General features: G+C 32.0%; 2 protein-coding genes and 1 non-coding gene across 3 annotated transcripts; all 3 read right to left on the minus strand.

The window, feature by feature from the left end:
* Positions 1–263: 263 nt before the first annotated feature.
* Positions 264–2,916, minus strand: LOC132294029 (mitochondrial import receptor subunit TOM6 homolog). The gene is made up of 2 exons (XM_059791750.1): positions 2,618–2,916; positions 264–464 (listed from the first exon to the last, which is right to left on the minus strand). The coding sequence occupies exon 1, from the start codon at positions 2,807–2,809 to the stop codon at positions 2,648–2,650; it is 162 nt and encodes a 53-aa protein (XP_059647733.1). The 5' UTR covers positions 2,810–2,916; the 3' UTR covers positions 264–464; positions 2,618–2,647.
* Positions 2,917–2,988: 72 nt separating this feature from the next.
* Positions 2,989–3,062, minus strand: TRNAI-AAU (transfer RNA isoleucine (anticodon AAU)). Its single transcript has one exon. It is a non-coding gene; the product is annotated as a tRNA-Ile (tRNA).
* A 1,397-nt stretch (positions 3,063–4,459) lies between these two features.
* Positions 4,460–9,524, minus strand: LOC132294030 (cold-regulated 413 plasma membrane protein 1). The gene is made up of 4 exons (XM_059791751.1): positions 9,251–9,524; positions 6,999–7,106; positions 6,846–6,916; positions 4,460–4,895 (listed from the first exon to the last, which is right to left on the minus strand). Exons 1-4 carry the CDS (start codon positions 9,430–9,432, stop codon positions 4,642–4,644), a joined length of 615 nt encoding a protein of 204 aa, XP_059647734.1. The 5' UTR covers positions 9,433–9,524; the 3' UTR covers positions 4,460–4,641.
* Positions 9,525–18,964: the final 9,440 nt, after the last annotated feature.

Below are 18,964 nucleotides of genomic sequence, written 5' to 3' on the forward strand. Positions count from 1 at the left end.
TGAATGGAGAGAACTGTTCCTTCTATATTGTGTTTGGTAGGAAAGAAGTGTGACATGAAAGGAAAAGGAGGAAAGGGAGTCATAATTCATAAATATGGTGGTTTCTTTGGTTAATAGGGAAGGAATAGGAGAGCAATAGAGAACACTGAATGGTCCATGAGAAAAATAAAGCAAATGGTCTTTTTATGGAAAAAGAAAATATTCTGTCAATATCACAAATACCACAAGAACACTCCATGTTCATATCCAACCACATCAAAAGATAAACCAGAATTTAATTCTCCATTTGCTTGAGATCTAAAGTAACATATAATCCATCACAAGTGCATGCCAGTCACACTATTTTTCAGGATTCAATTGAAAAGGGACAAACCAAAAATGAGAAATGAAAAAGATAAAAGGAAAACCCCTAAAAGAGCTACTCTGCGTCCCAGCATTCTTCCCGTCTCAAACCAACTACACATCTGCACAACATGAACACCAAAAATAAGGATAAATTAATATTCTGTAGGTAATAATGTCAACGAATAATCTATATAGCAGATAATCTGATTGCTGCATAGACTTCAAAAGTACAAATAATATCATTGTATTTTATCAATTTCTTTGTTACCCTCTGCCACTGTTGTTATTCTCTAAAAATTAATGTGGCAGGGGTCCAAGCTGAAGATCCAACTTATAAGGTGCTACATGCATAAGTGTGTGTGTTCAGCGTTCCACAAGAATAAAGAGTGAATTGTAATTAAACAATGAATAATAAGAAATTTCAGCCATAAGTGAAATAATGTCCATGTATGTCATTGGATTGGATTTTGAACCGGATCTGATTGGTAATTTGAATTGGCAAGAGACCCATAATCCAAATCTGACAATCCATTAAGTAATGGACAAGACAAATTGAAATTGTTCCGATAACAATCTAATCCATTTGGAGATTATGTATTGTTTGGAAATTATAAATCTTAGAAGCTATTAGGTTAAGGTAGACTCAAACCCAAGTCTAGGGGAAATCTCACAGATACCAGATTGGCTATAGGAGATAGATAATACGGTTGGTCACATTGCAACAAGCCAACCCCTTCTTCCAGCATGCCAACCCAGTTCTGGGTCAGTCAGCAGTAAGTATTAGGTAAAGGAGATAAACATGCTGAGATAGGAGCACAAATCCAATGCCAGGGGAAAATCTCACACAGACCTGAAAAGCTTAGCCAGCTGAAAATAATAGGCTAATTCCCAATGAAAACAAACCACAGTTCAAATTTTAAACTCAATAAAAGCAGGAAAGAAAATATCTGTTGAAGGTAATTCGAAACCAAATATCCGTTGAAGCTAATTCAATTGGATCAGTGACTTCATGGTGGTATCACAATAATCACACTAAACATTAACATGAAATATTTTAGTGCGAGGCAATATTACATCTTGGTTTACATTTCTAAACAATTGTTTATACTAATGTGGGCCGACAATACAATTGGAAGATATTGAGGTCCAAATTATATATATATACAGAGAGAGAGGTCATCTTCATCTACCCAAACAACATTGCTCACAGCAATTTCCTATTTAACCGTGAGAGGTATGCTCATGGTACTCCATTTCTACGCACGGTCATGGTATAAGCTGAGGATTGTGTCGCAGACTTACCGAGGTGCATTCCCAGATGTTTGGTCTATCTGGGTGGTCTTAGAGAAATATACGAGGTGTCCTCTTAGATACACGTTCACCAAATATCATGCTAAGAATATTTTCCTATGGTCCGCAGGTATCTATATTTAGCCATAATGCTAGAGGTCTCTCTCTCTCTCTCTCTCTCCTTTTTTTCCCTGAAAAGTGCAAGGAAGGGAGGAAAGCAGCATCAAGAATCTCCTGAATTTTCTCCACTACTGCATTCCCTCTCCAAAGGCCACCTTAGTTTCACCCTTACCTCATTCTCCTGGGACCACCATTATCCTATGGTGGGCTAGGGTAACTTCATCACCACCAACATAAGCAAAAGCTAAAAGGCTAAAACCCTCTTTAGTAAGAATGTGTCATTACATCCAAGGCTGAAATTCAAAGCTTGGAATCACTCCCTAGCATAGTGAAATTATATAAGCATGTGTGTTTGTGATCCACACAGACCACTTAGAATCCATAGCTTTTTTATTTTCAAAATCAATTTAAGTACAATAAATACTTCCATTGCTCCCTAAACATGATTACTTCACAAGGGTAACTGAATACAACAACTCCCTGTTGTTCCCACAACCAACTTACTGGTTTTCAGATGTTGGGACAAACAAAATCTGAGTTTAATTAGCCCGAAGTTGATAAATTTCAACTAAAGAATACCCCTTTCTACCATATTCTAAAACAGAAAGAGTTTAATATACTTGCATCACAGAGAACAATATACATCTACATACAAAATTCAAACAACAAATAATTTTGAAAAAAAAAAACACCAAGATCTTAATTAACTTATAATTCATAAAATCCCAAAAAAGAACAGGTAAAGTAATCATACCCATATTTTATATAATGAAAAATAAACAAATTTTGAACACGCACAGTACAATTACAATCTTTGACATACATACATGTATATGAATATATTGTTTGAGTGAATTACTACCTCATAAGAAATCGATTTGAAGAGGACGGATCAGAGTTCAAGCTTGAGTTCATCGTCATCGGAAAAGTAGTGAAGAATGTAAGGAGTGACTCGAACCACGGCGACCCAGACCCCGAACATGGCTACGTGGGTCCGAAGCTGCTTCAGAGCCACCTCTTTGTCAGGTTTGCGGGCAAACATGGAAGGAAACATTGTTGCTTTTGCTCTCGTTCTTCGATCGACACAAAAACCCTAGCTACTTTACTCCTGTTCTTCTGTGTGTATTGATAGATATTGTTCGTCTTGAGAGGCTTTTGTAGACTAGCGTATTATGGAATTAGGGCTCGGCCCAATTGGGTAGAGAGGATATTAAAAAATAAAAAATTAAATTTTGGCCCATGCAGGTTTCGAACCTGCGACCTTCGCGTTATTAGCACGACGCTCTAACCAACTGAGCTAATGGGCCACTTGTTTGTAATTATATTATTATATTTATTGTTGTATCAATCCATTTACAAAAATTCGTCATCATAACTTGATACAGCTATAATCCAATATCATCGCTTCTATTTTTTTTTTTTTTTGTTTTTTTCCTTCTCCTTCGTGTTATCTTTCTTCTTTCTTACAAAGTGAAATATTGAGGAATTTTCAATAGCATCTCTCCTCTAACTTATTAAAAAAAAAAATGTTAGGTCCTCTAACAACTTTAGTGGATATATATGTCATTTGCTAGGGGAAAGAAAAAGTATGGTAAGATTGATAATTTTGTAAAGAAGAAAAAAATCTTTGTTAATTAGGAGAGATTTATAAAATAAGGACTTGGCTCTTCTAAGTTAAATACTCTTTTGAATTCGCTATAAGTTTAAGTTGAATTAACTATAAGTTGAATTCGCTTACATTGACACGTGACATTTAAAATCTATATGTTAGTTTTAAAAAAAAATTGAAAACTGTACCGTTTTAAGATAAAGAAAAATTTATCAAAGTTTAAAAACTGCACAATTAAAAAAAATTCATCATACTCTAACAACGTTTAATGTCATTATCTCTTTTCTTATCCATGTTTATATATATATATATATATATATATATATATATATTCCCTCTATTTTCTTTTTTCCTTCTAATTTTATGGACTTGGTGAGTTAAATATTTTCTAAATTATCCTAAAGTTGAATTATATATATAAATTCTTTTCCAATCATTGTCAATCTATAACGAATTCAACTTTAGAATAATTTAGAGGATATTTAACGGACCAAGTCCATAAAATTAGAAGAAAAAAAGAAAATAAAAAATAGAGGGATAGCTACTGTGGGCCTATGCCTCCTCCGTGCTTGCAAAATGAATATTACTCTTAGACCTTAGACTTGACGTGATGAATAATGAAGTTTCAGAAGAAAAAAATATGATAATAAGGAACTGAAATAGTTAGAAACACTAAACAGATTTTTAATAACTGAAATAGTTAGAAACACTAAACAGATTTTTATTTTTGATTTTGATTTTTGAATTTTTTATTTTTTGGCAGATGGTATGGAAGTCCTACGAAAAATTATTACATTATCTGAAGCTAATCACTAGCAGATACGCAAGTAAATAAGTCAACTTTGTGTCCGGCCACACGCAAGTAAATAAGCCAACTTTGTGTCCGGCCACTTCATTCAACTTTTTACTTGCGTATGAATTGAGACTAATGGTCCAAGACCATGCAGGAGCTTGTAGAACCTATTTGTTCATTCTGTTTGTCGCAGTAAAGCCTACCCTTGTGGAACTAGCATTCTAACTGCAAATGCTCAACCTGGAAGCTCCAGCACAGTTGGCAATTCACTAGTTTTCCTCTTTGTTTAAATACATCCACCATTTTCTTCAACAAATACATACACACACGTCTAATACATAATTGTAATAAACATTAGGTCCAAGCCCCTTTCTGATAAAAGGTTCCATCAATTCAACCAAGCAAACAGTAATAACGCAAACATAACAATGTCACCAAATATGTAAGTTTGATAACCGAGAAACAAACCGGCTGCAGAAAGTGCCTAAAGGATGTAAAGCACGATTGCCCAGACGGGATACACAAAGAGAAGAACTATGCCGACCGAGTTGGAAATGCCATTACTCTTTGTGAAGGAATTTCTGAACCCACCCGATGCTCGGATGTGTTCCTGAAGCAAATAACATCCAATGGCAAGACATATTACGACACCAATCCAGTCGTTCCTTACGGTGTCAGCAATCAGACTGGGAGCCACCACAATGAGAAGGATCAAAGCGCCAGGCAATTCAAACCAATCTGCAGTTTGAGAAGAAAATGGTTCTCTATAAGTAGTATAACTGGAAATATGCATGCTTGAAATTCAAGCTACCATATTTTAATCATTCACCCAATATGAATTATCATGGATACCTTTAAAATCATACAGAAATTTATTTTCCATTTTACTTCCTACGAGTATTACATAAGAAATGAGACGAGCTTTCCTCTATTGCATTCAAAATCAGACCCTTACCAAAAGTTAGTACTACGCAGTATCCGTGAAATAACATCAATCAGATATTTAAGTATACATTCGGCCGAAAAGTGCACTTGTAGATGGAAATACCTTCAGTGCAAATGATATAATCGTGTGCTAAAAGGCTATCTTACTTTTTCTACAGAAGCAAAGGGATCATTAGATTTCACATTACTCTTCCTACAGAAGCAAAGTGATCACTAGATTTGAAAATGTGCTTTAGAATCTACCTACTGCTTCTCAAGAAATCCAAAAGGCAGCTGTCCAAAAACTAGACTGTGAAGTATACATTGATTTGTTTTGTGGAGTGGACTGAACATTGAAATCCGCCCACCCTTTCCACCCACAACTTTATTATCAAGATATTTAGGGTGTTTCCTCTCCATGCTTCCAATCAATAGAGGTCAAGTAGAAGTATGCTTGGGGGTTCTGACAAAGATATAATTAAAGGATGGTGAGGGGGTGGGTGAGAAAATTTCAAATTAGAGGTGTGTCACGGACCATGGTAATCAAACTCCCTCTGAGAGTGGGATTATTTGCATTTTGTCTAAGAGATTCTTGTTAATTCCAAAATTACAACCAGTCTTTTATCCACATTCTGTCCACTCGCATATTCTCTCTAGGCAAGATCCTTAGCTCAGAGTACCAGGAATATCTGCTGCTTCTTTTTTTCCTTTTTTTTTTTTTTTTTTTTTTTTTTTTCTCCTCCACATACAGTTTTGCCACTTGTCTTTGGAGAATTTATTGTTTTGTCGAGTATAGTTACATACGTCTTCCAAGACACATTTATTACCTCTAAGTTCGTACCTGAGTGTTGCAACCTACAACATTTGTCACTGCTTAATTGTGTAACTAGAAGGGTATCATGATAGTGTGAACAGTTATTGATTAAATGTTGTATTCCCCAATTTGACAAGAAACATGACGAAAAATTCAACAGCTCCACATGCAGGAATAAAATGATTACAAGGAGATGTTTATATTTAAAAAAGAAAATTAAAAAATATATATGTCAGAAGCTTAATCAACATAGTTTTAGTACAATAAGCTAAAATGAGAAGCATATGGTGTCAACTGTCAAGTTTCCTTTAAACATATCTAGAGGCAATTGCTTGTACGTTGGTAAATGCTTGGGCTGTTAAGCGTGAAAACGCGAGTATGGATCACAAAAGCAACCACTTTGTGCAAATAACTTGTCTATCCCTCTCAAAACCCTTGAAAGCAGGACACTGGTATATCCCTTGCAATAATCATTTTCATTTTTGCAGTTTGTCTTCTGTGTCATGGGTGGGGTATTAGCATGTCAACTATGGGGTCAACCTGTCTGCTTTGCAATATTGTTCTTTATTAGTATTCATTACATTAAAAGTGTTGGAAGAGATGGGCAGGTTACAAACTTAATCTTCACATTATCTACACAAAGTGGATTTCCTCAAACAATAGAACCAGCATTGTCAAATTGGTAATCTGACCTTTATCAAATAGACCATGCACAGTCCCTCATGGGGTTCGGGAAAATTTCATAAAAGAAATCTGTAAGTTGCAGATAATACCCCAATCCATAAGTTCATTAACAGTAATTGTGTGATGATCATAAAAAAATATATATATAAGAATGAAGATGGCTAGGTTTTCAATCTATGAATACTATGATAACACATGCATCCGCTCTAGTTTCTATAGTCACGTAAGTGTCAACAGGAATAAGTAAGGTAACTGAAATATCATACCTCGAAAATATCGCGAGAAGAAGAGACGCAATACAACACCAATGAAAGTAATCCATTTTCCAACGTCTCCCCTTCATCATCAATTTAAGTAAGAAGCTGGGGGAAACAATGAGGTCAACAAAAATAAATGGAATGTAGATAATGGATGATCACCTGAAGAAGTTGAACAGTATTGAAGGAAGAGTGAAGAAAATGTAAGGGATTAGAAGTGATGTAAGAATATTGGTCCTCCAGTTTGTTCGATCCAAGATCAACAAGTAACTGTAAGAATCATGAAACAAGTATATGTTAGATTGTTAGCTCATTAAATCAATCTGAAAATTTTAAATTCAGTTAAAGCAATAAAATGACGAACCAGAAAAGATCCGTTGTATGGACCCACATCACACTTGTTCACGAACTGGTGTGGAACAAATGAGGAGACTACAGAAGGGATAAAAAGGAGAAATTTTTCGTTCTTGAGATAGAATCATGTTCATAGCTTCACTTTTATTCAATCCTTTTTAGTTTCATTCAGCAAACATAAGCAATTTGTCTCTCAAACTTGTGAATGCCTCAACTGTTTTCTTTTTGTCAGACCATAAATGCTTATGTATAATGCAATTTAGTAGTCTTACAGAAGATTCTGTATTTACAAACGCCATGTGGCATACCAAAATTCCTGGCAAAATTTCTGTATTTACCATCCACTAGTTCATATTTCACAATAATAATTTTTTTTCTGATGGAAACTCAAAATTTAGACAATCTCATACTTGAAGAATGATGCAGATGAGCTAGACAAGTGCATTAATATGGTTCTTTTCTTTTCTTTTGATAGTGGAGGGGAGGGAATGGTAATAGATTTGATTATAAATATATCAGCAATGTAGATGAAATAAATAAAAGTTGGCACTGTGAATTATCAGACCATCTTGACGAATTACTCAAGTTCAATGAATGTGCATTGCAAATATTTTTTTTGTTTCTGATAAAAATTATCATTTCCAATGGTTGAAAAACAAGTATGCACCAGATTACCAATAAGTATCATCCAAGATAAAATAAGCCGAGCCATTGAATGTTGCTCCTCTATTATGCGCAAATCAAAAAGGAAGCCGAAAACCTTTGAAGAACAAATGTTACAAATCTATCAAGATGATACTATGATGGTTCTAACCGTACTGAACATTCCACCAGTATCAAATTATACGGCTTAAGAGGGAAATTGGGAAACATATACTAGTAATTAGTGTTGGCTTAATGCTATGTTTGCTAATTGCTATACCTAGGCCTAGGGTAGCTGCAAGATGATACTATGATGGTTCTAACCGTACTGAACATTCCACCAGTATCAAATTATACGGCTTAAGAGGGAAATTGGGAAACATATACTAGTAATTAGTGTTGGCTTAATGCTATGTTTGCTAATTGCTATACCTAGGCCTAGGGTAGCTGCAATGGTGAAATATCCTCCTTAATGCTATGTTTGGTAGGAAGGAAACTTCCTTTGTTTCGTAGAGATGATGAGAAGAAGAAGGATGGGTCTTCCTCCTTTACAAATTTTCATCCGCTCAAAAATTGGCGAAAGAAAAGAGGGAAGACAAGTGGACTATTATAGAAGTTTTAAATTAAAACTCTCATAAAATTATACAAGTTTTAAATTGCAATATAATAAATATTATTTTATATAATGGTAAAAACAAATAAAATTTTCTCTTTCTTTCTCTCTTAAAAAAGATATTAAATTATGAGCTTATTCTATTTTCTTCTATCCAACCAAACAAAAAGAAGAAAATACAGAATCTCTTCCCTAGGACGTCTCATCCATCCCTTCTTCTTTCCCTCTCATCCAATTTTTTCTTTCCTACCGAAAAGAGCATAATTTTTTTTTTTTTTTTGGGTATTTCTATAAACCTATATTTACAATTGCAAATAATTCATACATTTTGGTCGAGATCAACTAACTAAATCTCACCACGGCCCTTCTGGCCTAGTGGTACCTCCTCACCCAAAAAGTGGGTGTGTGAGTGTACCTGTTTCTTGATATGAAAATAAATAAATCCCAAATAGTAGGTTTATTATTCTATTGTTATGATCATTCCCTTCCGTGTGAGTGTGACTACAATTTAAGCTCTTATGAACAGTCACAACTAAGCACTCTGAAAGCATCTCTGTCATTAAAGAGAACAGTTCATAATTAAAAAACTAAAACGATATAGACTATGCTATAATTTCAAAAGTCATAAACCAATACTACTATATGAACTTTTAGTCAATGATTTGAATTACCCACTTTAAATTCAGGCAATCATTTTGAATATTCTAAACAATTGTTATAAAAAAGCCCAAATTCAGAAGATGGCATTAACTAAACAATATGCATATATAGAGAGAGAGAGAGAGAGTAAAAAGAGAAGACAAACATTGCAGCGCAGGCAGCAACCCATTGAAGAAATGTCGTGCCAAATCCGAGGCTTCCGAGGTTGACGGTGTGAATGGCGAGCTTCTTGGCTGCATTTCCAAGATCTTTCAAATCAGAAGCGATCCACGCGCCTCCATCACCACCAGTCTTCATAGCCAGATTACTCTTCCACATTTTCTTCATTTTTGCCCTTATAATCAACGAACTCTGTGTATATAGCTATATATGATATATATACACTATATATATATATATTAGAAAGATGTAGAGAGAGGGCCACTCCTTTTTTAGGCAATTGCCTAAAGCCAACTAATAAAAAGAATCAAAATTTTAAAAAAATTTATATTAAATTATAGAAGTTAAAGATTTATATCCAAAAATAATTTTATTTTATCTTTCTATTTTAAATATTTATATTTTAAAATAATTTTTTCTTTTCTTAATTGATACATAAATTAAATCCTAACCAATATAGAAATTTAATATAAGACCCAAATTTTTTTTTTTTTCTCTTTCCCTCTTTCTCATTTTTTACACTAACACTAAAAATATTTTTAGATAAGTTACACCAATAATAAAATATATATAATTTAACAAAAACTTTTTATATATATATATATATATATATATTTACTATTATATTTTATCTTTTTCTTTTCAACAATTCTTCTCTTCCCACTGAGATTACAAGTTTAGAGTTGTAAAACATTTTTATTCTATCGCCCAAAATTAGATTGAGAATATATATATATTATGGATAGATGCAGAGAGAAAGGGGAGCACGAAACTTCCTATGGGTGTAAAAGTCAACGAGCAGCATAAATACTGTACCAGCGACACAATAGATATTTATGAACAGAGACTGCCACGTGGACCAAATAATTGCCTAGTTTAAAGTTTATTCTATACTTGGAAATCTACAAGATAAGAATAAAATGTATTCCCGTTATCTTTGTTATTATTTTTATTTAATTTTTAAAATAAACTTTTGGTCAAAAATTGTAATGGTGCCACGTTTTGTTTCAGTCTGTTATTCCAATCGATGTGGAGCCCACTTTCTACCGACGGTTTTTTTTTTTTTTTTTAATTATTATCTATAATCATTTTAGGATATTGAGTTTGAACTGGGCCTAAGCCCAATGATAATGTTTGGGTTTGGATTGGCTGAAACAATCCAGTCCAATTTTCAAACTCTACTTCCCAATGTGAGCCCAACTCATACTAAAATCTTTTAACTCAGTTGTGTGTGGGTTGAAAATTAGGTTGATAACCAGATTGATCGATCTGATCGATCCATTTCTTATTAGTATCAGGCATACGACAAATACAGATTTGCTTCTGATTTACTTTACTTTTCGATCAAATTTCATCCTTTTTAAGAAGGATAAAACTTCCCTACTGAGTAGGTCATTTCAATCACAAATAGACAAGATTTGTTAACTTACCAGGGAGTAGGGTATTCCTACTTAATCGCTGATGTGATTCAATCACAAATTCACACATAATATACCATTACAAAATCAAGAAAGTGATAAATTGCGAATAAATTTGGATAGTTTATCTTGCAAGCAATTTCAACAAAAGATATTTGGTTGAGCCAAGTATTTCACCCATCAAAATATACCATCTAAGTTAGTTTAGGGATTTTTATTTTATTTTATTTAAGTGAGATCCATTTCATTAAATGATGTAACCGAATAAATTATTAAATGATGTAACCGAATATTTAAGGATACTAAGTAGCTGAATAAATTAACGAATTAAGTACTCTATTCTAAAGGGCAGAGTACAATAGTTCCTTAGAGTGCAAAGATCTTTGTTTTTAGTTCAATTATAAATTAAGTTTCTTCTGAAATTTGGTTCATAATGAATCACATATGTAATTGGTAGACAAGAAATTAAACTGCAACTATCAAATGTTCCCAAGGGAATAACAGTGTTGACAGGAATATGGAAGATAAGTTTTCGAAATCTTACTTTTAAATCGCACTTTTAATTTAAATAATGCATGTATTATAGGACCAATACACATTCTTTAAAAATAATAATAATAATAATAATACAAACTGCAACTAACAAATTTATGGGTTTGCATGATTGACTCTACTTTTTGCAAGTATAATGCAATTGCTTGTTCTTTCCTACGCATTGATTTGTGTCTGTGTGAAATGTCATTGGTTTCGACCCATCTCAGATAAAGTACAATTTCATATGAAAAGTATTTGCGACTCTTCATGTATAAGAAGACGACGAGTATACAAGTACTCGTGACAATTGAGAATGCTCATTGAATGAGCAATTCAACAAGAGAGCTCGCTTCACGCATAAAAATACAAGTATTATTCTTTGAATATTATTGTCACACTCCATATATATATATATATATATATATAGTAAATTGAATGGAAACATGTATCACACATGTTAGAATCTACCAAATCAAAATAAAATCCATTCTTTGATAAACTTCAATGATGATTGTTCAAAATTCAAATCCATCAATTAAAATTTAAAGGAAAGATTTTGTGAAATTATTGAACATCCCAAATTCTATTTCAATCTATATTTAATTCATATGATGAATGATGGAAGGTTTTGTAAATCCAACAAAATCTTTATATTGTATTCCTCTTGCAATATGGAGTAATAGAATAAGAGGAAGCTGTGGACATTATTGCGAGACTTGTCTATCTCATTATAAAATCATTTTATCCATTTCTCAATGGAATAACGCCTGCAGAAAACACATGTCTAGAATTCTATGAGGATCAAGGTGTCTCTTTTAACCATGTATTATGTTGCGTTTGGAAATACTGAATTGATAGAATGAATTTGATAAAAATAAAAAAAATAAAAAAATAAAAAAAGAAGAAGAAGAAGAAGAAGAAAAAACTGTGTTTTAAAATTTTTAGTTAAATTTCTTCTGATTTCAAATTCGAATCATCAATTAAGTGCTCCCGAACATAGCAAACAAAATCGAAATTGTTTTGACTTGTCATTACATTGATGCCACTTGGGGTTGCTTGTGTACATAATTTATAGTAAATTTCCTCTTGTGATTCATATGACTATTTTTTTATCAATGAGTTACGCCCTTACTTTCAAAAGAGAGGTTATGGAGGGTTCAAGCTTCAATGGAAATATGTGTGTGAGTATTAGCTAAAAAAAAAAAAATTGACTATTTTCTTATTGGTGAGTATCATAGTACTTCGTACACATCAATCACTATATCATCTTATTAGTGTATAAAAAACTATGTTAGTTCTTAGCTGGGTTGAAATCTGACCGTGTATTGATTCATGAATATTGACTAGGTTAGGTTTTCTTAGAAGCAAATGCATTACCTAATTTAAATTGAATTAATTGGACACTCAAAATTCGGATGTAAAACTTGTAACTTCAACAATGAACTTTAGTATAACTTATTTGAGAGCATCTCCAATGGGCTCTTCAAATTTAGGTTTTTTGAATTGGCCACATCAGTATTTTTCAATATCCATGTCAGCATTTCTCATATCCACGTTAGCGTTTTAGAGTCTCCAAATTTTAATTATCGGATGTACTCCAATGATGCATTTTCGCTCTTCAAAAATATTAATATTTTTTAAATTTTTAATAAATTTTATTTTCTAACTTTTTTCTAACGACTATATTCTTAAAACGGCTATATCATACAAAAAATTTAAACAATATAATATTTATTATTAAAAATAATACGATACGACATAAATTTAAACAATACAATAAATAAATAAACAATACAATATAATACGACATGAATTAAAAACAAAACAACTAGAAAAAACAGGACAATCATATGGAATGCTTGAGATAATCCTACGGAAAATTTGAGTTACCCCATGCGCGTATAGATGCTAATATTTTATTTTGGCGTTCAATTAGCCATGCTTTCCTGGCTTGTGTTGGCATCGATTCTGGATCTTTTTGCATGATTAACATCTCTTCAGCTCTTTATTTGTTTTCAATCCTCTTAGTTTGTTTTGAAGGTCTTGTTGTTTGGTCTTTTTTTTTATCTGCTTTGCGTGTCTCTCGTGCAATTTGAGCGGCTTCAAGAGTTTTAGATTGTCTTTGATAAAGGGTTGTTGCATGATCGAATTTGCTAATGAAATTATTCTGACTTTCAGATTGTCTTTTATCCTTATTTCGCCTCTGCGTCACTGCTTTTCGTCCTTCTAGTCGCTGACATTCTTTAACATCGTCAAATCATTTTCGCCTATGTATGCCAATCCTTCAACCGAACTTGATGTCATTGCTGCATTACTTGATGGAGTAGATGGGTTTGAGTGACAAATAGGCTCACTATCATCAATGTGGATTCCACTCCTCTTCTTCGGTTGTATTTATTTTTTTATTTTTTATGTCAATTCTTTTTGACAATGTAAATGCCATTTATTGTTACTCTTTAAAATGTTCCACCAACTGTTAAACTTAAATTTGGTGTTATTTTGACGAGCGAACAACTCTTTAGCTGCTATCATCTGAAAAAATAAAAATCAATAATTATTAGAAGACAAATCTTTAAAATAAATACCAATTAAATTTAATATAATAAATAACTTACCTTGTACTCATTGTCTTGCCCACTGGGGTAATTCCTTTCGATCTGGGCCATGCATCTAGAAAATTTGGTAATCATTTATTGCATGAAAGACCAGCGATTCAAGAAGGCAATATGATTTCTTTTAGGTGTACCAGCACATTAACGTGTTGCTCAAAACTTTCTTGAATTCGGATCCGTAACGCTGCCTTTTGTTAGTCTAAATCGATGACCGCATCAATGCTAATGGCCATCCACGCATAACATAAAGCCTCATCTTCAACCGTGGACCAATTTGGAAGCCAAATAGCCCTTTGTTTTTTGGGAGATTGAGAGTTACTGGATTGTGGCACTTCAGTAGGAATGTTAGAAACTTGAGAAGGTTGATGAGACGGAAATTGAGATTCTTCTCCAACAAATAAGAAGGGATCAAAATTATCATTTGATTGATTAAATTGGGAATTGTAGTTGTCATATGGTGGTGGAGGATCCATGTAATTGAACTTGAGTAAAAAATATAACTAAAAGATTGAGAAAATGTGATACCCCTCGATTCTAGAGCCATGGGTGATCAAGTCCAAACATAGATCCGAGTTACACCAAACAATTAAGTATATAAACAAGCATTTGATTACAAAAGAAATAACTAAGAATAGTAAAACTAAATAATAAATCCTCCAAATGAAATATCCAAAACCTTTAAAATCATTACAACTCAGGAATCCATCTAGTGGACTCCTAATAATAACCCAACTAAAACAACCAGAAGGAAATATAATCTCAAAACTAAAACATAAAGAGAGTCCTACGTAGAACCGGAAGAATGATGTGGACTATCTCTGCTCAACACGAATAAGCTCTAAGTTTGGAACTGACGAACACTTGAAAAATAAAAATGGGTCAGGCCTACGAACAAGTTCTTTCTACGACAACCCAAACAGAGACCCGAAAAACTATATATCTATAACTAACCCATACAATAACTATATAGTCCATAATACATATGCACACTAAAGGAACCTCACTAGACTATAGAGTTGCCTCAACCTGAGTAGTAGGCATCATGCAAAACGAACATATAGTGGGCATGAGTACCTAGACCTACCAGGGCATACGACCACACTATATCTAGTTACACATCCCTGTCAATATACGCACCTTATCCAATGATCCTGAGACTCAAGTTCATATCATATATATATATATATATATATATATATATATATATATATATATATATTCTATCCAATCTAAAGTAATCCACTATGTATCATCCAACTTGTTCAGTTGACCTGACACGAATATAAGTAGGACTTAGCATTTTAATTAATCTATTCCCTTATAAAATAGATAGGACTTAACTGATAAGTTAATCTAACTCTAGAGTGCCACCATCCCATACTGGTGCACTACATCCACACAAACCAATAGTTGATGTAACAATTAAAGAAGTACATCAAATAATCTAGAAATAACCATTATAATATAATATCATGTTATCACAAAATATGAATGACTTATAATTTACTTAAGCTTCCTAGATCACATATCCTACACAAATTGAATCTTAAACATACTAATATTTTACTATACATTCAAGTAATCATTCTCCAAATACAATTCATGCAACACATTTAATCTTAATTGTTAGAACAAAATAAAGATTAAATTCATTCATTCCTCAAAGAATCAAATAGCATGCATTGTTATATTTAAGTTTGTTTAGAATTTATTTAAACTCGTATCTAGTCCTTATTTGATATTTATGACCCTTCAAATTCAATTAAAATAAATTCAATGCTGTTTACGAAACTTCCCCAAGTAAGGCTCAAGTTTTTGTCTTAATTGCTCGAACTTCCTGTTTCAGGCTCGAGCTTTTCACCCACGGCTCGAGTTTTTCACCCATGGCTCGAGTTTTGCCTCCAAAGCTCAAGCACTGTATCAATGAATCAAACACTGTTTACGCGATTCAACTCAGAATTCTACTGTGAACTTATTCTTTATTGTTTGAGAATTCTAAGGCATGTTTCTAGTTTCCATTAACACTCATATATGAAAATACATCATTTAAAACATGTATAAACTCATAAAGAAATCAAATCAAATTATGAATTTATCAATTCATACAACAAAAACAACCATGAAATATAATTTATGAAACCTATGTTCTAGATCAATTAAATTATACATTCCAATTTTAATTGTTCTTTACATAACCCTAAGATTATACTAAAGATATAAATTCCACAAATCAAAGGAGAAGTGTCGAAAAAGAACTTGCCTTTAGGGATTTGATAAAAACCCTGGCCTCCCTCTTCCTATTTCTCTTCCTCCTTTCTTTCTCTCTCTAAAATATTACATGATATATTTCTAACCCCCTTTTTCAACCCTATAGTTATATATTTATAGCCTAAATAATAACCCTATTCCTTTTCCCAATCCAAGTCAAGCCAATAAAGAAAAAAAATAAAAATAAAATACTAAAAAGGTAACTAAAATATATATTACATATAATCTATGTATATTCTTTTCATATAAATAAAATAAATATAACAGATTATCACTAAAGGACTTTCCTTATATATATATATATATATATATATATATACACACACATATATATATACACATATACCCTATCCATGGGTAATTATCTGTATCCATTAAACCCTTTATCCAAGTAGTTCATGTAACCGAATTGATTGGCCTATGATTACTATCCATAACCATTAGAATAAAATAAAACAACCATTTAAAACATTTAATTCTTATCCATTAATTACAAGAAAACACCTAACATTAAAGTAAACAAATACACATTATCCAACACATAATTCAACTAAACAAGTATTTCAAATAAACACATAATCAATTAATTCATATAAATAATTAAATAAATAGCCAAAAAAATCAAATAAAGAATTAAAAACACTATTAAAACAATTAATAAAATACCGAGATTATCTTTTTAAAATTAGGGGTATTACAGAAAATGACTTAATGGTTGGTTAAAAACTAGAGAAGATGGGTTGGATATGAGGTAAATAATAGTAGGGGTTGATATATTTATAGAGAAAAAATGAAAAGGTTTTTTTTTTTTTTTTTAATAAATATACATATATATAATTATTTTTTAAAAAATAAATTCAAAAAATAGGTTTTTGTGCCAATATAGCCGTTAAGGCACTGTTTGGGTCAACCAAACAGTGCCTAAAACAGCTATATGTTAGAAAGAATATTTTTAAAAGGATTTTTTTTTTTTTTAAAAAAGCACTTTTCTCTATTTTTTTTAAACTTTTTTTTAACCAAAAAAACCTTTAATGCACTGTTTGTGTCAGTCATAGTACCTTAATGGCTCTTTGGTTAAATTATTTTGAGAAAAAAAAAAAAAGAAGAGACCAAGCCAAAAATATGAATTTTAACTTTTATTTCAGTCAAATATGTCCTTAGGAACAATGTTTTGGGCCAGAATTAAAAAAATAGAAGAAAACAAAATTGGGCCCACAAAAAGTGAGCTCCAATTGCCTTCCCAATCGCCTTTTTTGGTGACTTTCTTGGCGATCACAAATTGGTAGCCCACTTTTTTCATATTTAATTGGAACAAACATTCTTCAAAAGTTGGGTCATTTTTGTCAAACGGAGCAGTAAGGAGTGCATGAATAACTATATTACGTGTGCAATATCATATGTACATATTTATTATTAAAGAATTTATTTCAAGAATATTATCATGTTTAAGAGCTGATTAATAGTCTAAGGTTAGTATATATTATAAACAAAAGCACTCCTATAAGTCTATAACCTGGTTGTTTGGTCGTTTAGATGATGCATGCAAAACGTGTTGTGTACATCAATCTGAAAATGATAAACAGTAGTAATCGGAATCAACCCACTTGATTGTTAATATCTACTTGTCCTCACTTTAAAAGCATCCACAATCTGTTATATATCTAATGAATATGAATTTACGACTTTCTTTGTAAATTTGATACTATTAAGAACATAATCACGATATCAATCTTTATTAACATAAATTGGTCTAAAATTACACAATAGTACTTGAGCTCATCCTTTAGATATTTTGTGTACATATTAATTCTTAAAAAGTCGAAAAACAAAATATATATTTCTCTTAAAATTCCACCACTCTCCATTCTTCTCCTCTCTTCTTTCTTTCTTTTTTCAATGTGACTCTCAATCTTCCTCTCTTAAACTCATGTATGTTATCAATATCCTATTTTAACAACTTTTATGAACAGGTGTTACGTGAGTGAGCATTGGCAGGTTACAGAGTGTATTGATCTTTCATTATCTGAAAAAAGTGAAGTGTTATATGTAAGTTTTATATCCTCCTATAACATAATGTTAAAAAATATCTGATTCGAAGAAGTCAAAAGCAAATAATATTGTATCTAGGTAAGAAAATGATTGTTATAAATGATATCGGGGTCGAAACTCAATCGTAAATGTGGCCAACGAGAATATTGATCCCTACGGGAAGTAATTGTGACGACCTCGGTGAATGTGGGCAAGTACTAACAAAGATGTCATGATCGTCGTGAACCTATTAAAACTTTATATTTAAACATGTTTAATCTAGAATAGTACTAAAATGAGTGACCAATCATACATAAATACAAATATTTAGCAGAGAATATATAATTGCCTATGGCCATTTTTACAAATATTCTTTCGTTCGATTTAATTTTTAACTATGTAGAAGTGCGTGGATCAACCAATTATTCTTTTTTCTTTTCCAATATGTCATCACAGTTCACGTTGTCACTTCAAAGTTGAATTGTTTTCCTTTTTAAGTTGATGAGACGTACCATTCAATGTATATGGCGTGAACTCTTATAGTTGTGACATAATTACTTGCGTGTGTCAGTGCTAAACTATTATGACAATTTTTATTTTTTATTTTTTATTTATATTGCTCATATTATTAGTTGGTAAAGAATACCATTACACATTTTACTTTGTTATTTCATTAAACATTTTTTTTATTTTTTAATTAATTTAAATACAAATAAAGTCATTTAATAATTTCGTGTCTCCTCCAACAATTATATGTTGTAACCATTGCATATAAATTCTCCTCCCACACAGTTAAAAATGGAGGGATTCAAGATGGAGTATTATTGAATGAAAGAGAGA

Source organism: Cornus florida, unplaced genomic scaffold, assembly GCF_030987335.1.
Source record: "Cornus florida cultivar Cherokee Brave unplaced genomic scaffold, ASM3098733v1 CherokeeBrave_3.0.0_Hap2_Chr02, whole genome shotgun sequence".
Taxonomy (NCBI): Eukaryota; Viridiplantae; Streptophyta; class Magnoliopsida; order Cornales; family Cornaceae; genus Cornus; species Cornus florida.